This window comes from Panulirus ornatus, chromosome 2 (assembly GCF_036320965.1).
Source record: "Panulirus ornatus isolate Po-2019 chromosome 2, ASM3632096v1, whole genome shotgun sequence".
Lineage (NCBI taxonomy): Eukaryota > Metazoa > Arthropoda > Malacostraca > Decapoda > Palinuridae > Panulirus > Panulirus ornatus.
Genome location: NC_092225.1, coordinates 71,024,124 through 71,036,641, shown reverse-complemented (window position 1 = coordinate 71,036,641; position 12,518 = coordinate 71,024,124). Strand labels below are relative to the sequence as shown.

The 12,518-nt window shown below is 40.4% G+C and overlaps 1 protein-coding gene across 10 annotated transcripts in view; it reads left to right on the top strand.

Annotated features, from left to right (window-relative positions):
* The window catches only part of sif (still life), a 1,536,257-nt gene that overhangs the window by 1,072,187 nt on the left and 451,552 nt on the right, over positions 1-12,518 (top strand). For all 10 annotated transcript variants that reach the window (XM_071677265.1, XM_071677235.1, XM_071677256.1 and 7 more), the window contains one exon: positions 2,423-2,609. In XM_071677265.1, coding sequence (XP_071533366.1) covers positions 2,423-2,609 — 187 coding nt within the window. The remainder of the gene's footprint in view (positions 1-2,422; positions 2,610-12,518) is intronic.

Below are 12,518 nucleotides of genomic sequence, written 5' to 3'. Positions count from 1 at the left end.
AGGTGAATGCAAGAGTTTTGGAGAGAGGGGCAAGTATGCGTCTGTTGTGGATGAGAGAGCTTAGGAAGTGAGTCAGTTGTTGTTCGCTGATGATATAGCGCTGGTGGCTGATTCGGGTGAGAAACTACAGAAGTTGGTGACTGGGTTTGGTGAAGTGTGTCAAAGAAGAAAGCTGAGAGTAAATGTGAATAAGAGCAAGGTTATTAGGTTCAGTAGGGTTGAGGGACAAGTTAATTGGGAGGTAAGTTTGAATGGAGAAAAACTGGAGGAAGTGAAGTGTTTTAGATATCTGGGAGTGGATTTGGCAGCAGATGGAACCATGGAAGCGGAAGTTAGTCTCGGGATTGGGGAGGGGGCAAAGGTTCTGGGAACATTGAAGAATGTGTGGAAGGCGAGGATGTTATCTTGGAGAGCAAAATTGGGTATGTTTGAAGGAATAGTTCTTCCAACAACATTATAGAGTTGTGAGGCATGGGCTATAGATAGGGTTGTATGGAGGAGGATGGATGTGTTGGAGATGAAATGTTTGAGGACAAAATGTGGTGTGAGGTGGATTGATTGAGTAATGAAAGGGTAAGAGAGATGTGTGTTAATAAAAAGTGTGTGGTTGAGAGAGCAATTGAGGGTGTGTTGAAATGGTTTGGTCACTTGGAGAGAATGATTGAGGAAAGATTGGCAAAGAGGATATATGTGTCAGAGGTAGAGGGAACGAGGAGAAGCAGGAGACCAAATTGGAGGTGGAAGGATGTAGTGAAAAAGATTTTGAGTGATCAGGGCCTGAACGTACAGGAGGGTGAAAGGCGTGCAATTGGAATGATGTGGTATACCAGGGTGGACGTGCTGTCAATGGATTGAACCAGGGCATGTGAAGCATCTGGGGTAAACCATGGAAAGTTTTGTGGGACCTGGATGTAGAAAGGGGACTGTGGCTTTGGTGCATTATACATGACAGCTATAAACTGAGTGTGAACGAATGTGGCCTTTTTGTCTATTCCTGGTGCTACCTCGCTTGGGGAGGGTGGGGGATGCTATTTCATGTGTGGCGTGGTGGTGACGGGAATGGATGAAGGCAGCAAGTATGAATATGTACATGTGTATATATTCCTGTGAGTCCACATGTGATCCTTTCCAACTTGTGTATATATGTATATGTCTGTGTATGTGTATGTATGTATACATTGAAATGTATAGGTATGTATATGTGCATGTGTGGGCGTTTATGTATATACATGTGTATGTGGGTGGGTTGGGCCATTCTTTCGTCTGTTCCCTTGCTCTACCTCACTAACATGGGAGACGGCGATTAAGTATGATGAATAGATAAATGAAATATATGTGTACATGAGTCGATGGGTCATTCTTCATCTGTTTTGTGTCACTACCTCTCTGACGCAGGATGCGGCGATCAAGTATTACAAATGAATAGATAAATAAATATATATACATATGTTCCCTGGGGATAGGGGAGAAAGAATACTTCCCACGTATTCCCTGCATGTCGTAGAAGGCGACTAAAAGGGGAGGGAGCGGGGGGCTGGAAATCCTCCCCTCTCGTTTTTTTTTTTTTTTTTTAATTTTCCAAAAGAAGGAACAGAGAATTGGGCCAGGTGAGGGTATTCCCTCAAAGGCCCACTCCTCTGTTCTTAACGCTACCTCGCTAATGCGGGAAATGGTGAATAGTTTGAAAGAAAAGAAAAAATTAGAATTCTACTGATTGGAATATTTGGAATTGTATCAACACTTTTTTCATGTCTAGATTTCATAAAGTGTTCAGCACCTTGTCTACTAAAAAAAAAAAATTATTAAGGAAAACTATTAAAGATCAGATGTGGGAATTTTTATATGGACTTTGATGAAACCCAATGCATGCAGTCAAGTGCTATCTCAGATGCTCACAGGGCTCTGACTATAGGTGAGAAAAGTGGCTTCTGTTGGAAAACTTGCACTATATTTTATCCATGGATAGAATTAGAAATGAATTTTGAAATACTTTATTCATATAATACAATATAGTATAGTTTATAAAGTAGATTATGAAACTTCTTAGAGATGGATAAGAAAGATGATGTAGTCAGCCAGAATTATAGCTGCTTTGGAAACATCAAAAAGATTTTAAGTTAAAATTTTTTCAGTTTAAAGGTTCAGATGGGGAATAGGAATCTTGTAAATTTTTTCTTCCCACATTAAAGGCAGTGAACTCTCTAGCTTAGAGAGTATACATCTTTCACACTTGTATCCACACAGTATGTTTTAAGTTTTCTGTTTCTAATGCAGATAGATGATTTATAGCAGAATTTTATAGGATTGATATAATGTGTGTAAACCTGCAGTGAATTATGCAGTGAGCCTCCTAGTAAATTCAAGAATCATCTTACTGATTATATTTGAACAGTATTCACACTTAAACTCCATCCCTTTCCAGTTGGCAACCCATGAGGTGGTGGAAATCTGTGGCAAAATTTTATACCAAGTGGAGTTGTCTCGCTCATCCCTAGACCATATGTGGGGCTTTAGTGTAGAGGCTGAGCTCATTGAGAACTCTGAGCGACAGGATGAACTCTGTTGCTACATCTCTAGAGTGGAAGACCGCTCAACGGCCATGCAAAATGGTGTGTATGATTCACCTAGCATGATTTATGTTATGGTACCAATGAAGTCTTTGAATGACAGGTCATTATACTGTATTTTCATGAAGCATATATCCTCCATATCACTGTAGCCCCTTTACCATATTGATAAGCTTTTTTCAGGATTTTTTTTATGATTAACAGCACCGCTGTTCTGTTGTTTTGTCATATCATTGCTACTTCATGGATCAGATACTTATATCATTGTTGCATGTAATAGTTGCACTGTCACTGGTTTCTGAGAAATGCTTCTTACAATTAATGCCTATTCTGAATCAAACTGAAATACACAGGAACATATTTTTTTCATAAAATTTCAGCCTTTTCCTTTCAGCATGAATTTTAAAATTCTCCAGGCTTTTCATTCAAGCATTCAAGACATTCTGAAAAATCATTACACAGATTACTGATTGTGATTAAGAGTGAAGAATGTGCTTTAGGTAATAGTGGAAATGTTTGGCACCTTGAAAGGAATTCCATGTTCCATCCAATCATAGACATAGTTTGTTTTGTCACATGATATGAGAGGAAAAAAAAGCACAGTATAACTGTATCATTACAATATATGCTGTCTCCCTGTCTCCAACAAGATGGTTCTTACAGATTCTCCTCTATCCTTGAATAATTGTTGATGCATACCATGCCTGCATCCCTCTCAGCTACAAACTCTCATTTTGTCCAAGCTGTTCATTCTTATTTGTCCTTTTTTCCTCCATCTTTTTAGAATTTTCGGATATACTCATTCATCTTTTTCATATGAAGGGACTATCTCGCCACTCCTCTTTATTCTTCATTTTTACAGCCACTCGCTTTCCTGTCATATTCCTCCTTGTAACGTTCTCATTTCTTACCACTTCTGCTCCTCAAACTTCACACCTGTTTAAGTGTATCATATCTTCACACTTCATAAACTTGCATACCTTTTGGAAATCAGTCTCGTATGTCTCAGCATCCATTACTCAGTCTTCCCTAAAGTACTTGGTATGCACTTTTAAACTTGGTTCTTTCCCAGCCTTTCATGATCCAAATGGATATCATTTTAGAATCTCTTTTGAAGTATTAACACCTTGTCATTTTTAGAATCAGTTTTTAGCTTCCTCTTCCATTACACAGTGTTAGATTCTTGGTTTTCTAGCAGATCTTCAACTTTGTCAACCATTAGCACGGTGTTATATTTACATGGAATTTTCCTATTTACTTGCATCCATCTTTTTTGGCACACTTTTTTGTCTTTTTTTCCCACAAGATCCTTTTATTGAACAACTACAGGAACTAACATATTCGTGTCAAACCCCACTCACTGCTCCTAATTGTTTCTCATTTCCATTTGCAACCAGATGCATGCTTTATGCTTGGTTTAGGAAATTTCACTCTTTAGTAACTTTGTGAAAGAAGAAAGTTAAGAGTAAATGTGAATAAGAGCAAGGTTATTAGGTACAGTAGGGTTGAGGGTCAAGTCAATTGGGAGGTAAGTTTGAATGGAGAAAAACTGGAGGAAGTAAAGTGTTTTAGATATCTGGGAGTGGATCTGGCAGCGGATGGAACCATGGAAGCGGAAGTGAATCATAGGGTGGGGGAGGGGGCGAAAATCCTGGGAGCCTTGAAGAATGTGTGGAAGTCAAGAACATTATCTCGGAAAGCAAAAATGGGTATGTTTGAAGGAATAGTGGTTCCAACAATGTTGTATGGTTGCGAGGCGTGGGCTATGAATAGACTGGTGCGCAGGAGGGTGGATGTGCTGGAAATGAGATGTTTGAGGACAATATGTGGTGTGAGATGGTTTGATCGAGTAAGTAATGTAAGGGTAAGAGAGATGTGTGGAAATAAAAAGAGCGTGGTTGAGAGAGCAGAAGAGGGTGTTTTGAAATGGTTCGGGCACATGGAGAGAATGAGTGAGGAAAGATTGACCAAGAGGATTTATGTGTCGGAGGTGGAGGGAACGAGGAGAAGTGGGAGACCAAATTGGAGGTGGAAAGATTTTGAGTGATCGGGGCCTGAACATGCAGGAGGGTGAAAGGTGGGCAAGGAATAGAGTGAATTGGATCGATGTGGTATACCGGGGTTGACGTGCTGTCAGTGGATTGAATCAGGGCATGTGAAGCGTCTGGGGTAAACCATGGAAAGTTGTGTGGGGCCTGGATGTGGAAAGGGAGCTGTGGTTTCGGTGCATTATTGCATGACAGCTAGAGACTGAGTGTGAACGAATGGGGCCTTTGTTGTCTTTTCCTAGCGCTACCTCGCACACATGAGGGGGGAGGGGGATGGTATTCCATGTGTGGCAAGGTGGCAATGGGAATGAATAAAGGCAGGCAGTGTGAATTGTGTGCATGGGTATATATGTATGTGTCTGTGTGTGTATATATATGTGTACATTGAGATGTATAGGTATGTATATTTGTGTGTGTGGACATGTATGTATATACATGTGTATGGGGGTGGGTTGGGCCATTTCTTTCGTCTGTTTCCTTGCGCTACCTCGCAAACGCAGGAGACAGCGACCAAGCAAAATAATAATATAATAGGGACTTTCCTACAATCCATAAATTTTCACTACATTTCATAACCTGTTTTTGTCAGGTAATCACTTATTTGTACTCTACAGAGAGAGAGTTTTACACTCTTAGGGCCCTGTCTCTTTAACATTCCCTACTGTTGTACATAATCTTGAATTTATGTATGATACCAGCATTAACAATGGCCTCAGTCATTCTGTCCCATTTGTCCACCATTCTTATACTATAAAAGCACTTCTTTACACCATTTTTAACAAGCTCCTTACTTAATTTCATGTTATGTTTCCTGGTTGCTCTACTACATCATCTCTTAAAGGACTCTCCAAGTCATTGATCTGTTTTAAAGACTTAGAGGCTGTGATCAGGTCACCACTCAATCTTCTTTCTTCCAAGGTGGTCAAATTTAGTTTTTAGCCTTTCCTTGTAACTTAGCTGTCTTAATTCTGCTGTGTTATATCTCATGCATACACTTTTACAATTTCATTTAATCACCCTGTTTAGTTTTTTCTAAGATTTATACCAAAGTCTGATGGTCTACAGAAGTCCCTTGCCAACCACCAGGATTACATTCCTGGAGGACCTCGAGGTTGGCAAAACCATGGTTAGCAAGGTACAAGGCGAATGGCGAATGGGGGGGTTAGGGGGAAAGCCTCCAGAGAGACACACCATAAGTATTACAATAAACACTTCAAGGTAAAAAATGAGATCAATATTCTTCAAAAATACTGGTTCGTTTTATAAGAATACAAAGAAATGATGTACAAACTTAATAATATGATGGCAGTATGTCACCCTTGGTGAAGCACCTTTGTACTCCCACAAAGCAGCCAGCCAGCCGTGCCACAGAAAAGGCTATTTCATCCCTTGCCCTAGCAACTCTGCCTGCTTATGATATTCTTCTAGCCTCTCTCTAGCATTGTTTGTACTGGATACTTGAAACCTGATGCTATGGTTGATAAGATGGTATACATTATTTTAAGCATGTATGCTTAAAACTGTGGTAGGTAAAACTTTGGCAGGGGACTGACCTCTGTATATCTCACCAGAGCCATTCCTCTACATAAATCCACACTTTTCATTTTCATCTTAATATTTGAATTCATTTGATATTCTTGTACTGTTCTGCTATATGTTTTTTCACATTTTTTTTTATTTCATTCTTCAGATATCTTTACTTTTTTGCCCTAGGAGTCATTTCTCTGGAGATCTTATAGCACATCCTCAAGCATACCACATCCACTGTGTGGGACTATAGGCTAAGGAATATGGTGACGTTGTATGTCCTTTTAAGTGTAGTGCAGGAGAGTGTATGAGTGTGTTCAGTGTCCTTAGTATGAAAGTTGCATTTAGGGCATGAGAGGTCTTGTGATATGATGAACTGGTGTTTATGATGTAGAGATGTTGGTGTTCAGAGCACAACAAGACATAGTAAATCGTATATGTCTGGGGAGTTTTTGGTTCAAATAGGTGTACTTATGGTGGGAGGGCATTTGTTTAATGTTTTTTGGGTCATTTTGGTGTGTGTATGTTTTGTCAGTGTTGAATTTTTTGGAGGTTGAGGGATCTGTGAATATAGGTTCTTTAGATTGAAGAACATTTTTTTCTACTTAGGGGTTAGTGGTTAGTTATGGAGTGGTTTGTATTGGAATAGTGTAGTGCTTTTGTCAAGAACTGAGTTTAGAGCACACTGAGGTGGTATTGCATTGCAAGGATCTTTGTGTTGTTGTGGGATGTTTGTTGTTGCTTCGGATATATACCTTCAAACAAAGTTTTACACTTTTAAGCAAAGGTAATCTTGCATTATCCATCCAGTTGTGTGTCACCTTACTCTTATTCTACATACATAAGCATATTGCATGTAAACACATTTGCTTTATGTCCCCCTTTTTCAACATTTCTTGAGTTACTTGATCCATATCCACGTGCCTTAGCATATGAGGGGTCGCCTAAAGAATGGGAGTAAGTGCCAAAATATTGTTTTTCATGAGAGCAGTTTAAAGCTTGGTGGGTTATGGAGATATGTTCCTTCTCTATACTAGAGTGCACATTTTTGAAAGGGTGATGAGAGTGGGAAAAGAATGCACATATTCCCTGCCATATGCGACAACCTGCATGTCTGATTTTCCTTTCATTATATTATGTGTTCGTGTATTGATGTATAAGATGAAAATAAACTTGCTGATGATGCTAGATATTAGATAGATCAATATGTGTATTGATTGCTTAAAATATGAATGAACACACCGATGAAGCAAAATATTAGATGAATATTTATTTATATTTATTATACTTTGTCGCTGTCTCCCGCGTTAGCGAGGTAGCGCAAGGAAGCAGACGAAAGAATGGCCCAACCCACCCACATACACATGTATATACATACACGTCCACACACGCACATATACATACCTATACATCCCAACGTGTACATATATATACACACACGGACATATACATACATACACATGTACATAATTCATAGTCTTCCCTTATTCATTCCCGTTGCCACCCCACCACACATGAAATAACAACCCCCTCCCCCCTGCATGTGCACGAGGTAGCGCTAGGAAAAGACAACAAAGGCCACATTCGTTCACACTCGGTCTCTAGCTGTCATGTACAATACATCGAAACCACAGCTCCCTTTCCACATCCAGGTCCCACAAAACTTTCCATGGTTTACCCCAGATGCTTCACATGCCCTGGTTCAATCCATTGACAGCACGTCGACCCTGGTATACCACATCGTTCCAATTCACTCTATTCCTTGCTCGCCTTTCATCCTCCTGCATGTTCAGGCCCCAATCACTCGAAATCTTTTTCACTCCATCTTTCCACCTCCAATTTGGTCTCCCACTTCTCCTCATTCCCTCCACCTCTGACACATATATCCTCTTTGTCAATCTTTCCTCACTCATTCTCTCCATGTGACAAAACCATTTCAAAACACCCTCTTCTGCTCTCTCAACCACACTCTTTTTATTACCATACATCTCTCTTACCCATACATTACTTACTCGATCAAACCACCTCACACCACATTTTGTCCTCAAACATCCAGCACATCCACCCTCCTCCGCACAACCCTATCTATAGCCCTTGCCTCGCAACCATATGTCATTGTCGGAACTACTATTCCTTCAAACATATCCTTTTTTGCTTTCCAAGATAACGTTCTTGACTTCCACACATTCTCCAATGTTCCCAGAATTTTCGCCCCTTCCCCCACCCTATGATTCACTTCCGCTTCCATGGTTCCATCTGCTGCCAAATCCACTCCCAGATATCTAAAACACTTCACTTCCTCCAGTTTTTCTCCATTCAAACTTACCTCGCAATTAACTTGTCCCTCAACCCTACTGAACCTAATAACCTTGCTCTTATTCACATTTATTCTCAGCTTTCTTCTTTGACACACTTCACCAAACTCAGTCACCAACTTCTGTAGTTTCTCACCCGAATCAGCCACCAGCGCTATATCATCAGCGAACAACAACTGACTCACTTCCCAAGCCCTCTCATCCACAACAGACGCATACTTGCCCCTCTCTCCAAAACTCTTGCATTCACCTCCCTAAGAACCACATCCATTAACAAATTAAACAGCCATGGAGACATTACACACCCCTGCTGCAAACCTACATTCACTGAGAACCAATCACTTTCCTTTCTTCCTACACGTACACATGCCTTACATCCTTGATAAAAACTTTTCACTGCTTCTAACAACTTGCCTCCCACACCATATATTCTTAATACCTTCCACAGAGCATCTCTATCAAGTCTATCATATGCCTTCTCCAGATCCATAAATGCTACATACAAATCCATTTGCTTTTCTAAGTATTTCTCACATACATCCTTCAAAGCAAACACCTGATCCACACATCCTCTACCACTTCTGAAACCACACTGCTCTTCCCCAATCTGATGCTCTGTACATGCCTTCACCCTTTCAATCAATACCCTGCCATATAATTTCCCAGGAATACTCAACAAACTTTATATTTTTTTTTTATTATACTTTGTCGCTGTCTCCCGCGTTTGCGAGGTAGCGCAAGGAAACAGACGAAAGAAATGGCCCAACCCCCCCCCATACACATGTATATACATACGTCCACACACGCAAATATACACACCTACACAGCTTTCCATGGTTTACCCCAGACGCTTCACATGCCTTGATTCAATCCACTGACAGTACGTCAACCCCGGTATACCACATCGCTCCAATTTACTCTATTCCTTGCCCTCCTTTCACCCTCCTTAATGTTCAGGCCCCGATCACACAAAATCTTTTTCACTCCATCTTTCCACCTCCAATTTGGTCTCCCTCTTCTCCTCGTTCCCTCCACCTCCGACACATATATCCTCTTGGTCAATCTTTCCTCACTCATTCTCTCCATGTGCCCAAACCACTTCAAAACACCCTCTTCTGCTCTCTCAACCACGCTCTTTTTATTTCCACACATCTCTCTTACCCTTACGTTACTCACTCGATCAAACCACCTCACACCACACATTGTCCTCAAACATCTCATTTCCAGCACATCCATCCTCCTGCGCACAACTCTATCCATAGCCCATGCCTCGCAACCATACAACATTGTTGGAACCACTATTCCTTCAAACATACCCATTTTTGCTTTCCGAGATAATGTTCTCGACTTCCACACATTTTTCAAGGCCCCCAGAATTTTCGCCCCCTCCCCCACCCTATGATCCACTTCCGCTTCCATGTTTCCATCCGCTGCCAGATCCACTCCCAGATATCTAAAACACTTCACTTCCTCCAGTTTTTCTCCATTCAAACTCACCTCCCAATTGACTTGATCCTCAACCCTACTGTACCTAATAACCTTGCTCTTTTTCACATTTACTCTTAACTTTCTTCTTCCACACACTTTACCAAACTCAGTCACCAGCTTCTGCAGTTTCTCACATGAATCAGCCACCAGCGCTGTATCATCAGCGAACAACAACTGACTCACTTCCCAAGCTCTCTCATCCCCAACAGTCTTCATACTTGCCCCTCTTTCCAAAACTCTTGCATTTACCTCCCCTAACAACCCCATCCATAAACAAATTAAACAACCATGGAGACATCACACACCCCTGCTGCAAACCTACATTCAACAAACTTATACCTCTGTAATTTGAGCACTCACTCTTATCCCATTTGCCTTTGTACAATGGCACCATGCAAGCATTCCACCAATCCTCAGGCACCTCACCATGAGTCATACATACATTTAATATTCTTACCAACCAGTCAACAATATAGTCACTCCCTTTTTTAATAAATTCCACTTCAGTACCATCCAAACCTGCTGCCTTGCCGGCTTTCATCTTCCGCAAAGCTTTTACTACCTCTTCTCTGTGTACCAAATCATTCTCCCTAACCCTCTCACTTTGCACACCACCTTGACCAAAACACCCTATATCTGCCATTCTGTCATCAAACACATTCAACAAACCTTCAAAATACTCACTCCATCTCTTTCTCACATTACCACTACTTGTTATCACCTCCCCATTAGCCCCCTTCACTGATGTTCCCATTTGTTCCCTTGTCTTATGCACTTTATTTACAGAACATAGGGCATGAGTTATATTGAATCTCTCAAAACACAACAATGATGACAGAGACTTGAAACAAACACAAATGGCTCATTAACTCTGCTGGGTTGGAATCTAGCTTGCTGATGGCCTCAGAGTGGCACACAACATCTATGTCAGAGATATTTATATGCCCCTCTGATGCCAGAGCTAGCACCAAACTAATAATGTTGATACTATATTTATTCACCTTTAAAGTTAAGAGGAACCAAAAGCAGTTCAATGCAGAATGTGATAAAGTATGGCACATATGCCCCTTAGTAAGATAATTTCTCACATTTTGCCTGTTTGTTATTTCTATAATCTTACGCTCCCTGCTTTTGTAACATTTTGTAAATGTTAACGATATTCCCTTCATCTCATAAACAGAACCATTGGTTGTGTGAGCAGTCTTCCTCTTCGATATCATATCTTTTCCCTCTTTTACAACAACCACTTGATCTTTTTATATTTTTTCCAGAAAAAATTGAATTACAGTGGATGAGAAGAGCCATTGCTAGCAGCTGTTCTCAAGTAATTAATTGTTAAATGACTAAATAAGTAAAACACTGACATAGTGCACAAGTGTACTTTTTGTATTAGGTGTCTCTGCCTGACAGTCAAGTTTTGTGTAGATTTTCATGTACATAAGCAGGGATTGCTCTCTTTGTCAGGCATTTTACTGGGTAAATATACTTGTCCCATTTTTGTTCCACAAGGCCTGTTAATAAAAGTAAATTCTGTCTGATTCATTGTTCAAGTAGAATTGGCTGCCCCCAATGAATACATCTCGCTGATAGATCGACAGAGTAGTGATTCATTGTGTTCATGAGTCAGTTGGCATCAATAGAAATTAAGCTTAAAATCACATGAGATTTGAAATGGATTTAACTGAAGGTCTATGATAAGACCAGGATGTTACCATAAAACATCAAGTGAACCAACCCTCAACCAGGGAGAAAGCAGAGATAAGTTGCTGGTGAACTCCTGGCATTCTCATCCTGGCCATTGGTAGCAACAGATGGACTGTTCATGAATATTTTGGCAAAAATTGAATTTTGTAGTAAATTCCAGTAAGTGAATTGATGGATCTAGGAATTTATGTAGTATGTAAGTAAAAAGCTGCTTTACACATTAATTTTTTTTCCAGTTTTCATGCTTGGTCATAAATTCAGTTATAGTTACCACATGTGGGAGGTGATGGTAAGGCCTAATGAAGGATACTAGCTGTAGCCTGTCACTTTAGTTACTTGGTAACTCTTTTCCTCCAGGATCCCTCTCCGAGAGAGTCATTGCAGTGTTCAGGAAGCTGGCCATATCCACTGGGCAGAACATAGGTCAAAAAGTGTGAAGCTGCTATGAGAGTCTCAGGATTATTTATAACTAATGAGGAGTTCAGTGTCTGGTTTAAAAGTTGCATCTAGGTAGTAGGGTCTTGAGATATGCTGAATCAGTGTTTGTAATGTTGAAGATATGGATGGTGTCCAGAACACCTGGAAGTGCATTTGTAGATGGGTGTGTGTCTAGGTGAAAGGAATTTAAGACTGGGGTAGGAGGGCTGTTGTTTAATGATTGTAGTCATTATATTGTCTATGTATGTTGTTTTTGTTGTTTGATGGGAAGGGGGAATCTATATATAGTGGGTGCTAAAGTGTGAAGTGGGTTAAGAGTTTTGATTCTACTTAAGGGCTGGCATTTGGATATGAGGTGGTTAGAGTGGGAGGGATCAAGTGCTGTTATAAAGACCTGAGAGCCAAATATTTTAAAGTGAGATTGTGTTTAG